Raw genomic sequence first — 14096 nt, forward strand, 5'->3', positions numbered from 1 at the left:
TGGCTTGAATGATGTCTTTATTCATCACCTCAGCTTCATCCATTTCCTGTACTTTAGGTTGAACAACTTCACGAGCAAATCTGGAAACTTTTTTTTTCTATCTCGTCATTACCACACAACAAGCAGCAGAGCCAGCTTTTGCGCCTAGTGGAAAGAAAGGAAAGGCCATGTCTATCTTTAGGTCTTTATATAATAGTTGTTTAAGCTCCTGAGTCTTGAAACTATTTTCCATGTATTTGTTTGTGAGGCAAAAAAAGTCGAAAAAAAAAAGAAAAAGGGCGTATCCGATCTGGTTTGCGAGCCTACACAGGACAAATTCAACTAGCGCCAACCGCAAAACTTGCTTGTTGTAACACCCTCAAGGCCACTGCTCATATTTATCTTATTGAAAGGGATATGTTGTCACTCTTTCTAAGCTTAATTTATATAGTCAAGAACTATTTATAATTTTATTAATTAAAGTTTCAAGATAAAACTTGTAATAAGTGTCAGTTATGTACACAATCTCACATAGGACGCACTTTACTATTTTCTCTATCTTTACTGCTGTGACAGCAACTGGGGGAAATGCATGATAAACATTTAATCTCAGCTGAAGACTCACATCGCAACAGTCACTCAGAAAAAAAATGGATCAATCCATCATCCATCTTTTTCTTTTTTGTTTTTTTATCTTTTTACCACTTATACACAAAGAGGCAACAGGACATACATATGAACAGCCAAAAAGTCGGTATTCTTGGTGGTAAGTTGAGTGTGTATTACGACAGAAGCATCAGCCTCACATTATTTTTAAAAAGGTGGCCAATTGGGCCGTATGATGGTCGAAGCAGCATCACGATTAAACCTTCAGGTGACTATTCTTGACGCACCTGTCGACGCACCTGCCAAACAGATCGAATCCACACAAGCACACATTCACGGCGCATTCAACGACGCCGAAAAGATCAGAGAGTTGGCTTCCAAAGTAGATGTTCTTACTGTTGAAATCGAACATGTGGATGCTGATGTATTAGCTGAGATCGAAAGAGAAGGTAAAGTGCGAGTATGTCCATCTGCTTTTACAGTCAAGACGATCCAAGACAAGTACAACCAAAAGAAGCATCTTCAGTCCCACGGTATTCCAGTTGCTGACTATGTCGAAACGGCCGATGCTCAAGCTGTCAAGGCAGCAGGTGACAAGTTTGGTTACCCCCTGATGCTGAAATCAAAGACAATGGCTTATGATGGAAAGGGTAATTATGCCGTCAAGAGCGAGTCAGATATTGAAGCTGCTGTCAAGGCTTTATCAAAGACCCCTCTCTATGCCGAAAAATGGGCTCCCTTTGTCAAGGAATTGGCCGTCATGGTCGTCCGTCGTGCCAATGGTGAGGTTCGCTCTTACCCTGTTGTCGAGACGATTCATAAGAACAGCATATGTCACCTTGTGATCGCCCCTGCCCAGATAAGCGGAGATGTTGCCAAGAAGGCACAATTGATTGCCGAAAATGCCATCAAGACCTTCCCCGGCGCTGGTATCTTTGGTGTCGAAATGTTCTTGTTGGAAAATGGTGAGATTCTTTTGAACGAAATTGCCCCTCGTCCTCACAACTCGGGCCACTATACCATCGAGGCCTGTGAGACCTCACAATTTGAAAACCATATGCGTGCCATCCTTGACATGCCCTTGGGCTCTACTACCATGAAGGTTCCTGCTTCCATCATGGTCAATATTTTGGGATCTAGCTCTGATATGGAAGAATGCTACAAGCCATGTCATGCTGCCTTGTTGGCTGATGGTGCTACTATTCACTTGTATGGTAAAAAGGAATGCAGAGCTGGTCGTAAGATGGGACATATCACTCTCGTAGGCGAGTCAATGATGCAAGTACAAGCCAACCTGAAGCCTATTCTCCAAGCAATTGAACCTGATGTTGAGCGCCCATTAAGTTTGAGGCCTCTGGTAGGCATCATCATGGGCTCAGACTCTGATTTGCCTGTGATGAAGGTAGGTGCTCAAATCCTCAAGGACTTTGGTATTCCATTTGAACTTTCTATTGTCTCTGCTCATCGTACACCATTACGTATGGTTGAATATGCCAAATCTGCTGCAGAACGTGGATTGATGGCGATCATTGCCGGTGCTGGTGGTGCTGCACATTTACCTGGTATGGTTGCCGCCATGACATCGTTACCTGTTATTGGTGTACCTGTGAAGGGAAGTTCTCTTGATGGTGTTGATTCTCTCTATAGTATTGTACAAATGCCTGTAAGTGTTAGATGAATATAAATGATTCAAGCTGACATGTATAAAAATAGCGTGGTATTCCTGTTGCTACAGTAGCCATTAATAACAGTACGAATGCAGCATTACTTGCTATTCGTATCTTGGGTGCATCTATTCCTTCGATACAAAAGAAGATGGATGAATATTTAAACAAGATGGAAAATGAAGTGATGCAAAAAGTAGATAGATTAGATAAAGTCGTAAGTAGATCAAATGTACTATAAACCGGTTCTAACCATCTGTAATATAAAAAGGGTTGGGATGCCTATTAGTTGCATTAAAATCATACAAATCATAAAAAAACAATCATGGCTGCTTACACATGAAGCGCTGGTGTCCCCCTTATTTCCTGTTTACTCTTTCTCTAGAAAAGTTTTATCAAATATATTATTAATATGAAAAAAAAGTTCATTATTTTCAAATACTATTATTAACGCAATTATAAAGTTGATTTAATCATTTAAGTAATGAGCGTATCCAGTATTGTCTATTGCTCTCTTCATGTAACGAAACAGGTCACTTGCGCTTTTGTAGGCTAAATCTAGTTAATCAAAACAATAGACGCTTCACCAGCCAAAATAAGGCTACCCTAGCTTGATTGATTGCACCGGTAACAACAACAGCAGAGGCAAACTCGACGCATTTCAGATTTACAATGTTTCTTTGTCACCATTAAGGGCTTCTACTTCCAGTTGAAGGCAATGCACCTTCATATGCCCAGTTGTACATTTATAATCCTTCATATACTGCTCAGAGATGATCAGAAAAGAATGAAAATCTGGACCATGAGATTATAGATAACCTTTCAAATACAGTCAATCATTATGACTGTAGTACAGTTCACGGCCATAATCTCCATCTATGTATTAGGAGTTCATATCTCTTAACTTGCTTATCTTGGCTTACTGAAGAATAAAGAAGTGACCACATTTTGAAAACGATAATTATGACAACATTTATCAGCCATTATAAACTGTAGAGCTGTCCTAAAGATTAAGGTTCTTTTCATTTCTTCAATAGGCCTCAAAGCAATTTTTTTTTTTTTTTGGAACATCAGTGAAGAAGTGGAACTTGTTTGATGCCATCGAGCATTACAAGCAAAACAACCCTGGTTGTAGTGCACATATATTATAGAGACTAATTAAAATGATTTAGAAAACATTCAAAGCGCAAAAGGATCAAATGCTCAAAAAGAATGTGCAATATTATTGTCTGGGCTGCAGGTAAATTATTAGAAGCAAGCAGTATAGGATTTATTACCATTGTGTATTTTGTTTTACCTATTTAATGTCATTTTTTGTATCGATGGGTACTTCTATGATAGATATTGTTGTCTCTCGGCAATAGCGAGCAACAATCTAGTACACTAACTGCTGGTGCACTAAGGATTATCGACCAGAACGACAATTCAACTAAAGAATATAACATAAAGTTTTCTGGTTAAAGGAAAAATGAATAATGGCTATGTATTATGACTGTAGTCAAACGTAACAGCACCCAAACAGAGACTCAGGTTACCTCCCAGTTTTGATAACCAGCATAGGAAAAAGAGAAAAAGATTACATAGCTATAGCATGATTCCAATCAAGTAGTCTTTACTGATATGCCCACTTATGTTACACATCATATGACCATCAAACAAACTTATGCCCACAGTTATGAATGCTTTTATGACTATGCCATTCCTTTCAACACACACACCTTTACGAATAACACTATTTGATCATATGCTCTCTATTATGAGTAAACTTTAATTTTATGAAACCCATGTATGTAGCACTGTGGCATCAATAAATATGCATGCAGAGAGGAGTCGGAGCTTGTCGTTAGGCACACAAAAAAGTCAAATTTAGCCATTCGCTTAAAGCGTCGTATTAGCATTTGCCCTTACTCATCACAAAAGGCGAAACCCTTAAGCCCGCAGAAACACGACGATGCGTAAAAACGAATGTAGTGAGCTGGAAGCAGCTACTGTAGTCCTAAACTATACTTGTGCCTGTTTAAATAGGCAAAAAATCATCCAGTTTATGCAACCCGCGAGTAGTGACGTGACTTATAAAACGACAGTTACACTAGATTGTACCTTAAATATATTTTATGCTCTTCTGCTTTTTCTTTCTTTGTGGGTTCACAAATCAAAATCTATACAGAAAAATAGAAAAAGTATAAATATTCAGGCATATTTATTATTATATTTAACTAACAATAAAATAAAGCTGTGGTCAATAAACAATGTACCCATCAAGCGGCACATATTTCAGTAGTAACACAATATAGGGTAGATGAGGCTTTGGACCTTTTGTTGTTTAAGGCACTCTTTCTTTCTTCCCCTGTTACAGCATCTCATGACAACATCAGCAATCCATCAACTACCAGCAGATATACTCGATCTTGTCTTTCAGCACACAGAAAAAATAACCCTTAAAGAATGTCGGCTTGTTTGCGTATCGTGGTATCTTTTGGCTACACGGCATCTTTTTCGTAGCATTCAAATCAAGAACACGTCTCAAATTGAAGAGTTCATAGACTTTCAAGAAAATCCGGCATCTGATCAACTTGTTCAATTTGAAAAATATGTCAAACGAGTCACTACTGGTGAGGGTAGAGGGATGGTTGATACGAGGATATCATTAGAAAACTTTTCAAAGTTTGTCAAATATTGCCCCCAGGCTACATCGGTTAGCATTTCTCCAACTACTTGCAAAGGCAGCTTGTATCATTACTTATTTGAAGTTGATGATAATATAAAATGGAAGCTTCATAGACTTGATCGGAATATTGAACATCAAAGGTTTACTTTGGATTATTACTACAAGTATAAAGACACCATCAAGGTCATAAGATGGCTCGAGGGCGTTCATGGTTTTCATTTTGTAATAGACTTTCCATTACTTGAAGCACTGGCTTTGCCTTCAACGGCAGTTATCACAAACATACAGGATTTGATGTTCATTTGTAATGCATGCTGCAATTTAACCGAATTAGACCTGTATAGTAACATGGACGATAATGCAAGGCTGGCGGCTGACGTTGCTATATACCCTTCATTGAAAGCTCTAAATGTTAAATGCCGTTCCTTGATACCCAAGGTGTTGATTGATTATATTACTGCAAGCTTGATCAATCTTTCATATGTAACGTTTTGGATCGAAATAGCATCGCTGCAAGCAAACTTTGGTGAAATCTATAAGCAGATAAAGGATTTTCTGTTTACACCTCAGAAGAAGGTAGTTTCTTTAACAATAAAAGCAGAAACAAGATTCAGGGAAGATCGGAAACAAATATATACAATGATTGATGAATGTTTCAACGTCGCCTGTCGTCCTTCTAAGCTTAAAGCGTGTAATTCTATAAAATGGACAGTAACCGATTTGTCAGTGCTCACCATAGGGCTATGCAAGTCATGGGACCATACAATCGAATGCCAAGTCAGCCTACCCATAGATTTGTTTATTTACCTTATCAAAAAAGATGATTTTACAAGCAGCAAAATGCCAAGCTTTCATAAACTGTGCTTAGAGCAAGAATTTAAGTGGCTCATCATGTCAATGATTGTCGCTTTATTTATAGAAAAGGCTTGTAATTTGCAGGAATTGACTCTTCGCGGGTACAGCTTAATGGATACTTATGGCTGTGTTTTTGAATCAGTACAAGTTTTGCGTATTGAAAAATCCGTGGTTTATCCCGATTTTCTCAGCAGGCTCGCTATATCTTTTCCAAACTTGAAAGAGCTACATCTGCACAAAGCCAGTATGTTTGACATTGATCATAGCTTTAGAAGCAAGCTGATAGACTTGGGTGATCTGTTCTTGCGAAAGTTATCGTTTACTATCAATGAAAGGTTTAGTTCTGCAAGAATTCCGACGAGAGAGCTTGTATGCATAGAAATACAAAAAAGGCGTCAATATATCGAAGTACATGCTGGCAGGATTCCAAAGACTATACCAAATGAAGAGGGAGCTGCACTCTGGGAGCGCTTGGCTGCTGAGGATAAGTATCTCATAATGTGTAATACTCCTGCTCGCTTTGAGCTGAGCAGTGTTTGCATTAAACTGATGGTATAATAATAATAAAAAGCCCTTTTTACTTTATCAACACAAGATCAATGGCCTTCAAAAGACAAACGGTGCTCCCTTTACGCCTCGGTGGGTATTATTTTTTATAAAATGTAGTTCAACAGTCACCTTTGCCCCCTTGTATTCATTCTATCTTTCTCTATTAATAATAATCAACAAATGGGCAAATCACAAGAAGAGACAATGAGTAATCCTTTTATTCATAAGGATAGTAAACTTCATGCTTTAACAAGAGCGGAAGAAGAAAATTGCTTCAAAGAAATGAAAGCTAAAGCATTAGAAGCATGTCAATTGCCCATTAAAGGTTTTAAATAAATAAATATGTATAAAGGAGGGTCTAATAGTGTAATAGACTTTGTAACATGCAGTAAAGAACACAACGTTACAGTCATGTGGACATGTCGAAGTAAATTAAAGGCGATGAATCAATGTTTAAATGAAAGGTAAAATTAAGCTTTAAACGTACAACATTGACAACTTACATATAAAAAAAAAGAACTTCTGATGAGGAATTGGATAAGTTTAAACTAGCCAAACTATCAAATAAACTACAACAACAGCAATAAAAAAGGACTCTAGACTCTACTTACTATAAAAGTAATAAAGGCCGAGATATCTACGTGTGTGGCTTTGTTACTATGATGTATATTTATTTTATTGCACAACCAAAAAAAAAAGTCTACTACAGCTACTACTGCTGCTGCTGATATGTGTGTTATTGTTGAGATTTAATGTTGGATAAGTCATCACTTTTATCAATGCCTAATAATGAATCACCAGGAAGGATTTTACTCTTCTTTTTCTTTTCGGTCAATTGAACATTACTAAAGAAGTAGTCAGTATCACCCTCATTCACTTTTCGAATCATCATACCTATACCAAGCACCACCAGCCAAAGTCAAGATAATACCCAGTCCATTCATTGCTGTGATGCTTAAATCAAAAATAATAACAGCCAGCACGATTGATAGGACTTGTTTCACGTTGCCTGTGGAACATCAAGGGGAAGTGAACATTAAATAAATATACAAATATAAAAATTTTACCTGCAACTGTCATCGTCAACGCCGATGTCTTCTTGTTGGCAGTAAAACTGACCACGTTCAAAAAGAAGGCGATCACACCATTAAGCAATAATGCACAAAATACTGAAAAGTTCATGCTGGTTTTACAATATTCTTGCACTAGTTGCATTTCCCCTGTAAGATAACTGTAAATCATGGTTTGAATAAACGCTAAAGGAGACATGCGCAATAAAAGGTCGAGTGGGTGAAGCTTGAGACGTCCAACTTGTACTCGATTGGTCACAACTGTCTTGACAGCTGCCAAGATAGTACCCAATACTGTAAGGAAGAAGCCCATGGCAGTATAATTGTAATCACCAAAAGTGGCAAACGCAACACCTGCAATTACCTTTAGATATATAAATCGATTAGTATCCCCCTTTCCTTTTCACTTTTTTGATTATTAGTTACCGGTATTAAAGATGTATAGGTCATGGCTGAGTATGTCTTTTTTAAAAATAAAACATTCAACATGACTGTAAACACAGGTGTCATGGCACGAACTACTTGATGAAACTAAGATGATGTTAATCCGACTTTTCTGTATATACAAAAAAAATGCAACCTACAGGAACTGTGACAAGATTCCTAATTGTAAATATAGTTAGATTAAGTTTATCATCTTGACATCTAATACTTACAGAGATACATTACTGATTGCAATATTGATTGTATATAAAACTGAAAACATGAGCATAACCATATTCTCTCTTTCTCCCAGTTTTGCAGGTTTAAAAATATCTAATCTCCAAAAGATATACGATCCAATAGTACCACATAGCGTATGTATAGCAGTTAAGGCCCAAGGAAAGGGGAACTGAAACATGGCCATAATAACTTTGTTGTATATAGTAAGCCCTAAATTCAAAAAGAAGTAAAGGGACAACCAGACCATAGAAGATTCTAGTAGGGGATTGCTGTTGCTACTTGACTTTAGTGATGCCATCTTTATAAATATATGTATATTCTATTGTCCTTTATATCATCGAAGAAGGAAAGGAAAAAAGAAAAAAAAAAAAAAAAGAAAGAATATATGAAATAATATTTATATCGGGATTTGAAATTATTTTATGAAGGCACAATTGGTCTACAAGTTTCTAACTTAAATTAGATGATCGCCCAAAACTTTTGAAGTACAAATAAAAGAATAATTACCTGGTATTTTACTCTTGACATCGCACTACAGCTGATATTATTTGTATTATCAACATATGGAATATTAAAGGGGACAAAAAATTACATGAGGGGCTGAAGCTAGATGTCTTGTATTCAATCAAGAAAACCTTAAAACCACCCTTTTTGAAGCATTCGGATCATCCTTTTACCTCTGTTCGGGCCATGAAACTTCGCTATCGGGAATGACCAATCATCAAAGATAAGCATAGTATCAGGTCCAATTTATTTTGCAAAGTCAACTACGAAATAGATCTGATTGCTGTTGGTTAATAACACTCGGCAACCTTATTTATGAAAAAGAAACAACCTGATCAACAAAGGGTCGGTCAATATTGGCCAATTCTATAAATTATAAGCATAGATTCTCTTAGCCTGAATACAAGGTTCGTAACAATTTTGTTTTGGAAATATATAGAAACTTGAAGAAGGCAAATGCATGTGTAACCAAAGTGATTGACTGTTATCGTCCAGAGTGCCCCTAGATAATGATCATCTTTATCATTTGCTTCAGTATTGTGCATTGTATACGCAGTTGAGAATAAACAGAAAAAAGCATGTCGTTTGAGATCTCTTTTATCCTGTTGACAACAGTTCATCATTCTTGAAATATAGCTCAAGTATCAGCATATGCTATGTTCTGAGTTTATTTCACATATTTGGATGTGATGAGCCAAATTAGAAAGGTAAGATTAGGAAAGGCAAGTGCAATTTTGCAGATATACACTGCTTTCATAATATAACGGATCGAAGGGATTGATGTTCTTGCTGTTGAGCCAAGAGTGAATGATAAGAACGAAGCAGAACATATTGAACTTGGTTCAATTGAAATTAAACAAGATGCCTCGGAACACGTTCAAATGATCTAATTGAACAAAAACATAAGGATCCACAAAGGGAATACGGATGGTTCTATTATTCTGTATATTTGTGTAACTGAGCAGATGACAGACCCCTTTTTCATACTTGTTAAACGTCATAACCTCACACATTTATTCTATTGTCGTCTTATTATCACTTTATTCAACTAGCAAAGATACAATATCACTAGGACAAATTACATAACAACGCAGCATGAGTTCGTCTTCCTTGCTGTCTTGTAAAACATTTTGCTCTGTGCTGATAAAGCCTCTGATCTATCTACGAGTGAATCAAGCTATTATAATAACATTTAGCTCATATATTCCATTTTCTCTCTCTTTCTTACTTTTTCACCACGCTGAAGTACGGAATCAATCGTTTTATGCTATAGACAAATATAAGAATATGCTATATGTTGATAAACATGTGTGTTATTCCTACCAAAATTGCGGTAGTTTCGTCCAATTCCTTTTGAACTTTCATGATGGTATCGGCTTGCTGAGGATCTTGGTACTTGCTTATATATTCTGCTAACTCTGAATAATCAATAGTTGCCGAAGTCTTCCATTGAGGATATTTTGTAAATACTTCATCCATAATCTTGTTTAATAGAGAGAAAGCAACTCTTGTAGGATAATCTTTATCACTTATGATAATACCGCTTGCACCTTGAGGATGCATATAAATGTGAACAACATTATCTAATAAAGATGTTATATAGACAGGTCTACATTATACACATTTTATCTTTACTTTCACTTTCGACACTTTGACGTTGGCCTGATGATGTACGTTCAGTAATGGTAGTTGCCGAGAAATCCATAATTTCCTTTACTCTAAGAAACATAAAAGGGTTAAATTAACAGACTATGTATTCGAATACGCTTGTACTTTACGTGCCACGTTGAAAGAAGTTGAAGCTAGACAAGTCGTATTGAGATGCCAATATTTTTGCTTTGTCGGCATCTTTTCGTAAAACTAAAATGGCGAAAATCTTCATGATGATGTAAGTAATAAAGCAACACTTTTTTTTTGCGTTGTGTTCTCCCTACTGAAGCAGGAATTCAGTAAATTTAAATTACCGCAAACCAATGACATAATGCATAGCTCAAGCTCGTCTCCAGAAAGGAAGTGTATATGTTTGGGAAGGGGGAAACAGTTCGGCAAGCCGGGGGAATAAAGAGATGAATGATGCATACAACAATACCATTACTATGTATGAACGGAAGACACTAATGACAACTAAATGACAATTACACTCACAAAAGATAACATCATAGCTTCAGATTCTAGCAAAAGAATATCATAGGGCAGGTATTATAGAATAGCTACACTAACCTAGATGGATAACGTTCTCTTATAAAAGTCAAATAAAAAGAATGATAGGCATTTTATTTAACAAAAATGCTCTTACTCCCAAATAAAGCTTGAAAAATATTCAAGAGAGAGGGTTACCTCATATCTAAAAGACTTTGGAATATACAAGATATAAAGACCTTCCTGGCTATAGACATTACTTTTTGGAAACGATCTACAATAAATTAAACAAGCAAAAATTGATCTTGACCTATGCTCGAAATTGTATAATTAGAGTACAGAAAAGAAGGCCTTTACTTTTATGATCTATATGCGCTATTCTTGGTTTTAATTAAGATCACATTCATGGAGAGTACTTCTTGATAAAGTACTTAAAAAATGCTTGTTTAGAAACCTATTATTTCATATACGTTATGCTATCTTTACTAAAGATGAACTAGCATTACGGTGCTTACTTTGTTTAAATAAACTGTTAATGTATGCATAAAGCCTAACTTACTCGGCGTACAAAACAGAGCCGTATAATATGCCTAGGGTCGATTGAAAATATCAATCGCTATGATCTTTAATTGCTAATCACAATGGCATCTGTAGTTTATTTTTATTTCTTTACCAATTCTATAAATATGAGGCAAAGTTTTTTTTCTTTCAAGAACTTTACTTACCCGTTATTGATTATGAATACTCAGACATTTGATATGCTTATAGGCCCTAGCAGAACCAAGTCGGTGTTGGGGGTTGCTATAGCGTCAGTAACTGTTATAGTGCTTTTCAAGAGGGCTATTGGTATTCGCAGAGGTAGCACTTCTGAATTTAAGAATATACCTATGCCAAAGGGGAAATACTTTTATCTTGGTAAGCCTCAAACAAGCCAACCCAAGCTACTGATCGCTTACTACATCTTTTTATTAGGACATATTCCATTTATAGCCAGAAACTCAGGAAAAGCTATGCTCAAATGGCATGATGAATGTGGCCCGGTATATAGGATCAAGATGGGTGTTCAAAACTGGCTGTTTATTGGTGATCCACAAATGGCTCATGATATCTTTGTTACAAAAGGATCCTTTACTTCAAATCGCCCGCACTGTACTTTTTTAAGCTTACTTAATGGCAATCGACAAAGGTACACTTATACACACAAAACAAGGCAGATAATAACCTTTTGCTACTACTAGTGCTGTCCTGTTTGCAGAAAACGAACATTGGAAATATGCACGAGCTACATTAAATACCATTCTTTCGCCAAGATCAATAAATAGTCTATCGCATACACTAGAGAATGAAATTGGACGATCAATAGACCTGATGATAAAAGACGCACAGACACTGGGAGAAATAGATCCAATGATTTACATTCGCTTGACAACCATGAACGTATTTTTAGTTTTAGCTTTCAGTATCTCTGGAGCAAGATCAGTAGATGACCCTCTTTATAGCAAGATGAACCGTGTCGTAGAAAAATCAGTATCCTTTCTCGACCCTGCACTTGACATCAGCAATATGCTTCCTCTTTGGAAATTCTTTGACTTTTTTTCTTCAAAGGAGCACCAGATGACAGAGTATCTGGAAAATGAACTAAAGCCGTTTATTAGATCCATTATAGAAAGGGCTCGAGCAAGTGAAAAAGATAACTTGATGAAAAAATTAGATGAGGCAAAGGATCAAGACAAGTTAGATGAAACACACATTGAAGCGCTTATAGGTAAGCCCAGTAATCACTTTATTATGATAGTTTCCATAAATTCTTTACTATTGACGAAAAGCCGAAACTCTTTTTGCTGCTATTGATACAGTATCTGTAACCACAACGTGGGCTGTTGCCTATCTCTGTAACCACCCAAAAGTTCAAGAAAAAATGTACCAAGAGATTGATACATTCGTTAAAAAACATGGACGTATTCCAAGTTTTACAGATAGAGCAGAGCTACCTTATTGCTTCTCTTTTCAGAAAGAATGTCTTCGCTTTCGCCCACCTGGGTTTACCGGTATCCCACATAAAGTATCTAAGGACAGTGAGTAGCCACGTTTATCTATAAATCAAAGACCAACCAACTCTAATTTTTTTTTTATCTAATAGTCGTATATAAAGACTGTGTTATTCCAAAGGATACCCTTATTATAGCTAGTGCGTCTGTATTAAACCGTCGTGCAGATATGCTAAAGAACGCAGACCAATTTATTCCAGAGAGATATATCGAGGATACAAGAAGCATCTCTGCATGCAATAGCATGCATACCACTAAACGTACTGATATCACCTTTGGCTTTGGGCGTCGCACTTGTCCAGGCAGTTACATGGTAAGTCTGAGGGTGACAGTTAAAGAGTGACATTTTTTTTTTTTGCTTATAACTGATTGTGTTTTAGGCTGAACGAGAAATATTTTCTATGCTGGTTGAATTGGTATCAAAGTGTACTATCAAACCTATTTTGTCATCAAAAGGAATCCCTGTTTATCCAAAATTGGATGAATACATTGACGAAAGTGTTATAGCTCCCCCTGCACAGTTCAAATTTCGCTTGGTAAAGCGGGAGAAAGAGACTGTAAACTAATAAAATCAAAGGTATTTCATCATAGTTGACATGGACATGAATCCAGTACTAGATTATAGAGTCGTGAAATGTATAGCCGTTTTGTTAAACAAATCAGCTGCTGCTTTCTTGTAAGTAAACTGGTATGATGCCCGAGCATTCATGGCAAATATGAAAGGCATTACTATACTAAAAAACAACTTCATGGACATGTTGTCAAAAGTGGCTTTAGTTGAATCCTTTAAAGAGGTCAATTACCGAAAAGACGGTATGGTTCTAGTAGGTTACTTATGAGCATAGTTAGTCAGGCTCCTTAAATAAAACCATTTGAGAACGTAACACTGGGCCACAAAACTGGCGCTACTTCTGTATTTTTCCAAGAGATTGGTAACTTGTATAAAGGTTCACGCGGTTATTTAGGATGAGGTTTTTTGTACCAATGATAGATTGTGGATGGTGAGAGTATGTGTTTTGTGGTTTACTTATATTTGTTAAATGAAGAAAATGCATGTGGTAGAACTTTTGGTTCTATTTATGTATTTCAATTTCCATGGTTCTAATGTCCCAGGTAATACGTAGTACATTAGGCAATGCCCTTCTTCGTACTACCTTTGAATTCTCGTTTGCCAGAAACTTATTACGCAGTAGTTATTAATTCAGTTGGTAAGCTTTTCCATTCTTGATTTCTAAATAATATCGTACTTGGTATCCATGTATTTATACTAAATTGGTATCAGATCACTGCGCTATATGCTGTGATTTGCTTCAATGTGCCCCTTTAACTACGTATCACGACAATATGGCTA

General features: G+C 36.5%; 8 protein-coding genes across 8 annotated transcripts in view; 4 read left to right on the forward strand and 4 right to left on the reverse strand.

Annotated features, from left to right (window-relative positions):
• Positions 1-416, reverse strand: part of RHIMIDRAFT_33760 (uncharacterized protein) — a 6650-nt gene extending 6234 nt beyond the window's left edge. The window contains exon 1 of the mRNA XM_023615121.1: positions 113-416. Coding sequence (XP_023464434.1) covers positions 113-232 — 120 coding nt within the window. The 5' untranslated portion in view covers positions 233-416. The remainder of the gene's footprint in view (positions 1-112) is intronic.
• A 298-nt stretch (positions 417-714) lies between these two features.
• RHIMIDRAFT_245209 (phosphoribosylaminoimidazole carboxylase) lies at positions 715-2538 on the forward strand (the record flags this gene model as incomplete). The annotated part of the gene is made up of 4 exons (XM_023610160.1): positions 715-745; positions 801-2248; positions 2299-2466; positions 2521-2538. 4 exons carry the CDS (start codon positions 715-717, stop codon positions 2536-2538), a joined length of 1665 nt encoding a protein of 554 aa, XP_023464435.1.
• Positions 2539-4548: 2010 nt separating this feature from the next.
• RHIMIDRAFT_245210 (uncharacterized protein) lies at positions 4549-6330 on the forward strand (the record flags this gene model as incomplete). The annotated part of the gene is made up of 1 exon (XM_023610161.1): positions 4549-6330. The coding sequence occupies one exon, from the start codon at positions 4549-4551 to the stop codon at positions 6328-6330; it is 1782 nt and encodes a 593-aa protein (XP_023464436.1).
• Positions 6331-6445: 115 nt separating this feature from the next.
• Positions 6446-7095, forward strand: RHIMIDRAFT_33847 (uncharacterized protein). The gene is made up of 3 exons (XM_023615122.1): positions 6446-6646; positions 6695-6785; positions 6839-7095. The coding sequence occupies exons 1-3, from the start codon at positions 6502-6504 to the stop codon at positions 6906-6908; spliced, it is 306 nt and encodes a 101-aa protein (XP_023464437.1). The 5' UTR covers positions 6446-6501; the 3' UTR covers positions 6909-7095.
• Positions 7096-7190: 95 nt separating this feature from the next.
• On the reverse strand, positions 7191-8352 carry RHIMIDRAFT_205159 (TPT-domain-containing protein; the record flags this gene model as incomplete). Its single annotated transcript, XM_023606805.1, has 5 exons — positions 7191-7330; positions 7389-7755; positions 7818-7922; positions 7976-7994; positions 8048-8352. The coding sequence occupies 5 exons, from the start codon at positions 8350-8352 to the stop codon at positions 7191-7193; spliced, it is 936 nt and encodes a 311-aa protein (XP_023464438.1).
• A 545-nt stretch (positions 8353-8897) lies between these two features.
• Positions 8898-9112, reverse strand: RHIMIDRAFT_259706 (uncharacterized protein). Its single transcript, XM_023611418.1, has one exon. It carries the CDS (start codon positions 9101-9103, stop codon positions 8909-8911), a length of 195 nt encoding a protein of 64 aa, XP_023464439.1. The 5' UTR covers positions 9104-9112; the 3' UTR covers positions 8898-8908.
• A 70-nt stretch (positions 9113-9182) lies between these two features.
• RHIMIDRAFT_217476 (snare Ykt6) lies at positions 9183-10478 on the reverse strand. The gene is made up of 5 exons (XM_023607329.1): positions 10337-10478; positions 10194-10276; positions 9882-10141; positions 9787-9825; positions 9183-9735 (listed from the first exon to the last, which is right to left on the reverse strand). The coding sequence occupies exons 1-5, from the start codon at positions 10438-10440 to the stop codon at positions 9637-9639; spliced, it is 585 nt and encodes a 194-aa protein (XP_023464440.1). The 5' UTR covers positions 10441-10478; the 3' UTR covers positions 9183-9636.
• A 905-nt stretch (positions 10479-11383) lies between these two features.
• RHIMIDRAFT_293498 (cytochrome P450) lies at positions 11384-13351 on the forward strand (the record flags this gene model as incomplete). Its single annotated transcript, XM_023613989.1, has 7 exons — positions 11384-11612; positions 11670-11883; positions 11936-12462; positions 12524-12772; positions 12838-13058; positions 13126-13281; positions 13337-13351. The coding sequence occupies 7 exons, from the start codon at positions 11384-11386 to the stop codon at positions 13349-13351; spliced, it is 1611 nt and encodes a 536-aa protein (XP_023464441.1).
• Between the last annotated feature and the right edge of the window lie 745 nt (positions 13352-14096).

Source organism: Rhizopus microsporus, assembly GCF_002708625.1.
Source record: "Rhizopus microsporus ATCC 52813 unplaced genomic scaffold scaffold_13, whole genome shotgun sequence".
Lineage (NCBI taxonomy): Eukaryota > Fungi > Mucoromycota > Mucoromycetes > Mucorales > Rhizopodaceae > Rhizopus > Rhizopus microsporus.

What these genes read in the sequence shown, in the direction of transcription:
- RHIMIDRAFT_33847 (XM_023615122.1), top strand. Translation starts at nt 6,502, where the DNA reads ATGGGCAAATCACAAGAAGAGACAATGAGTAATCCTTTTATTCATAAG. An exon ending in ATGTCAATTGCCCATTAAAG is followed by an intron (nt 6,647 to 6,694) that starts GTTTTAAATAAA and finishes ATAGTGTAATAG; the next exon opens with ACTTTGTAACATGCAGTAAA. An exon ending in AATCAATGTTTAAATGAAAG is followed by an intron (nt 6,786 to 6,838) that starts GTAAAATTAAGC and finishes ATAAAAAAAAAG; the next exon opens with AACTTCTGATGAGGAATTGG.
- RHIMIDRAFT_259706 (XM_023611418.1), bottom strand. Translation starts at nt 9,103, where the DNA reads ATGCACAATACTGAAGCAAATGATAAAGATGATCATTATCTAGGGGCA.
- RHIMIDRAFT_217476 (XM_023607329.1), bottom strand. Translation starts at nt 10,440, where the DNA reads ATGAAGATTTTCGCCATTTTAGTTTTACGAAAAGATGCCGACAAAGCA. An exon ending in AACTTCTTTCAACGTGGCAC is followed by an intron (nt 10,277 to 10,336) that starts GTAAAGTACAAG and finishes TATGTTTCTTAG; the next exon opens with AGTAAAGGAAATTATGGATT. An exon ending in TACTTCAGCGTGGTGAAAAA is followed by an intron (nt 9,736 to 9,786) that starts GTAAGAAAGAGA and finishes TTATTATAATAG; the next exon opens with CTTGATTCACTCGTAGATAG.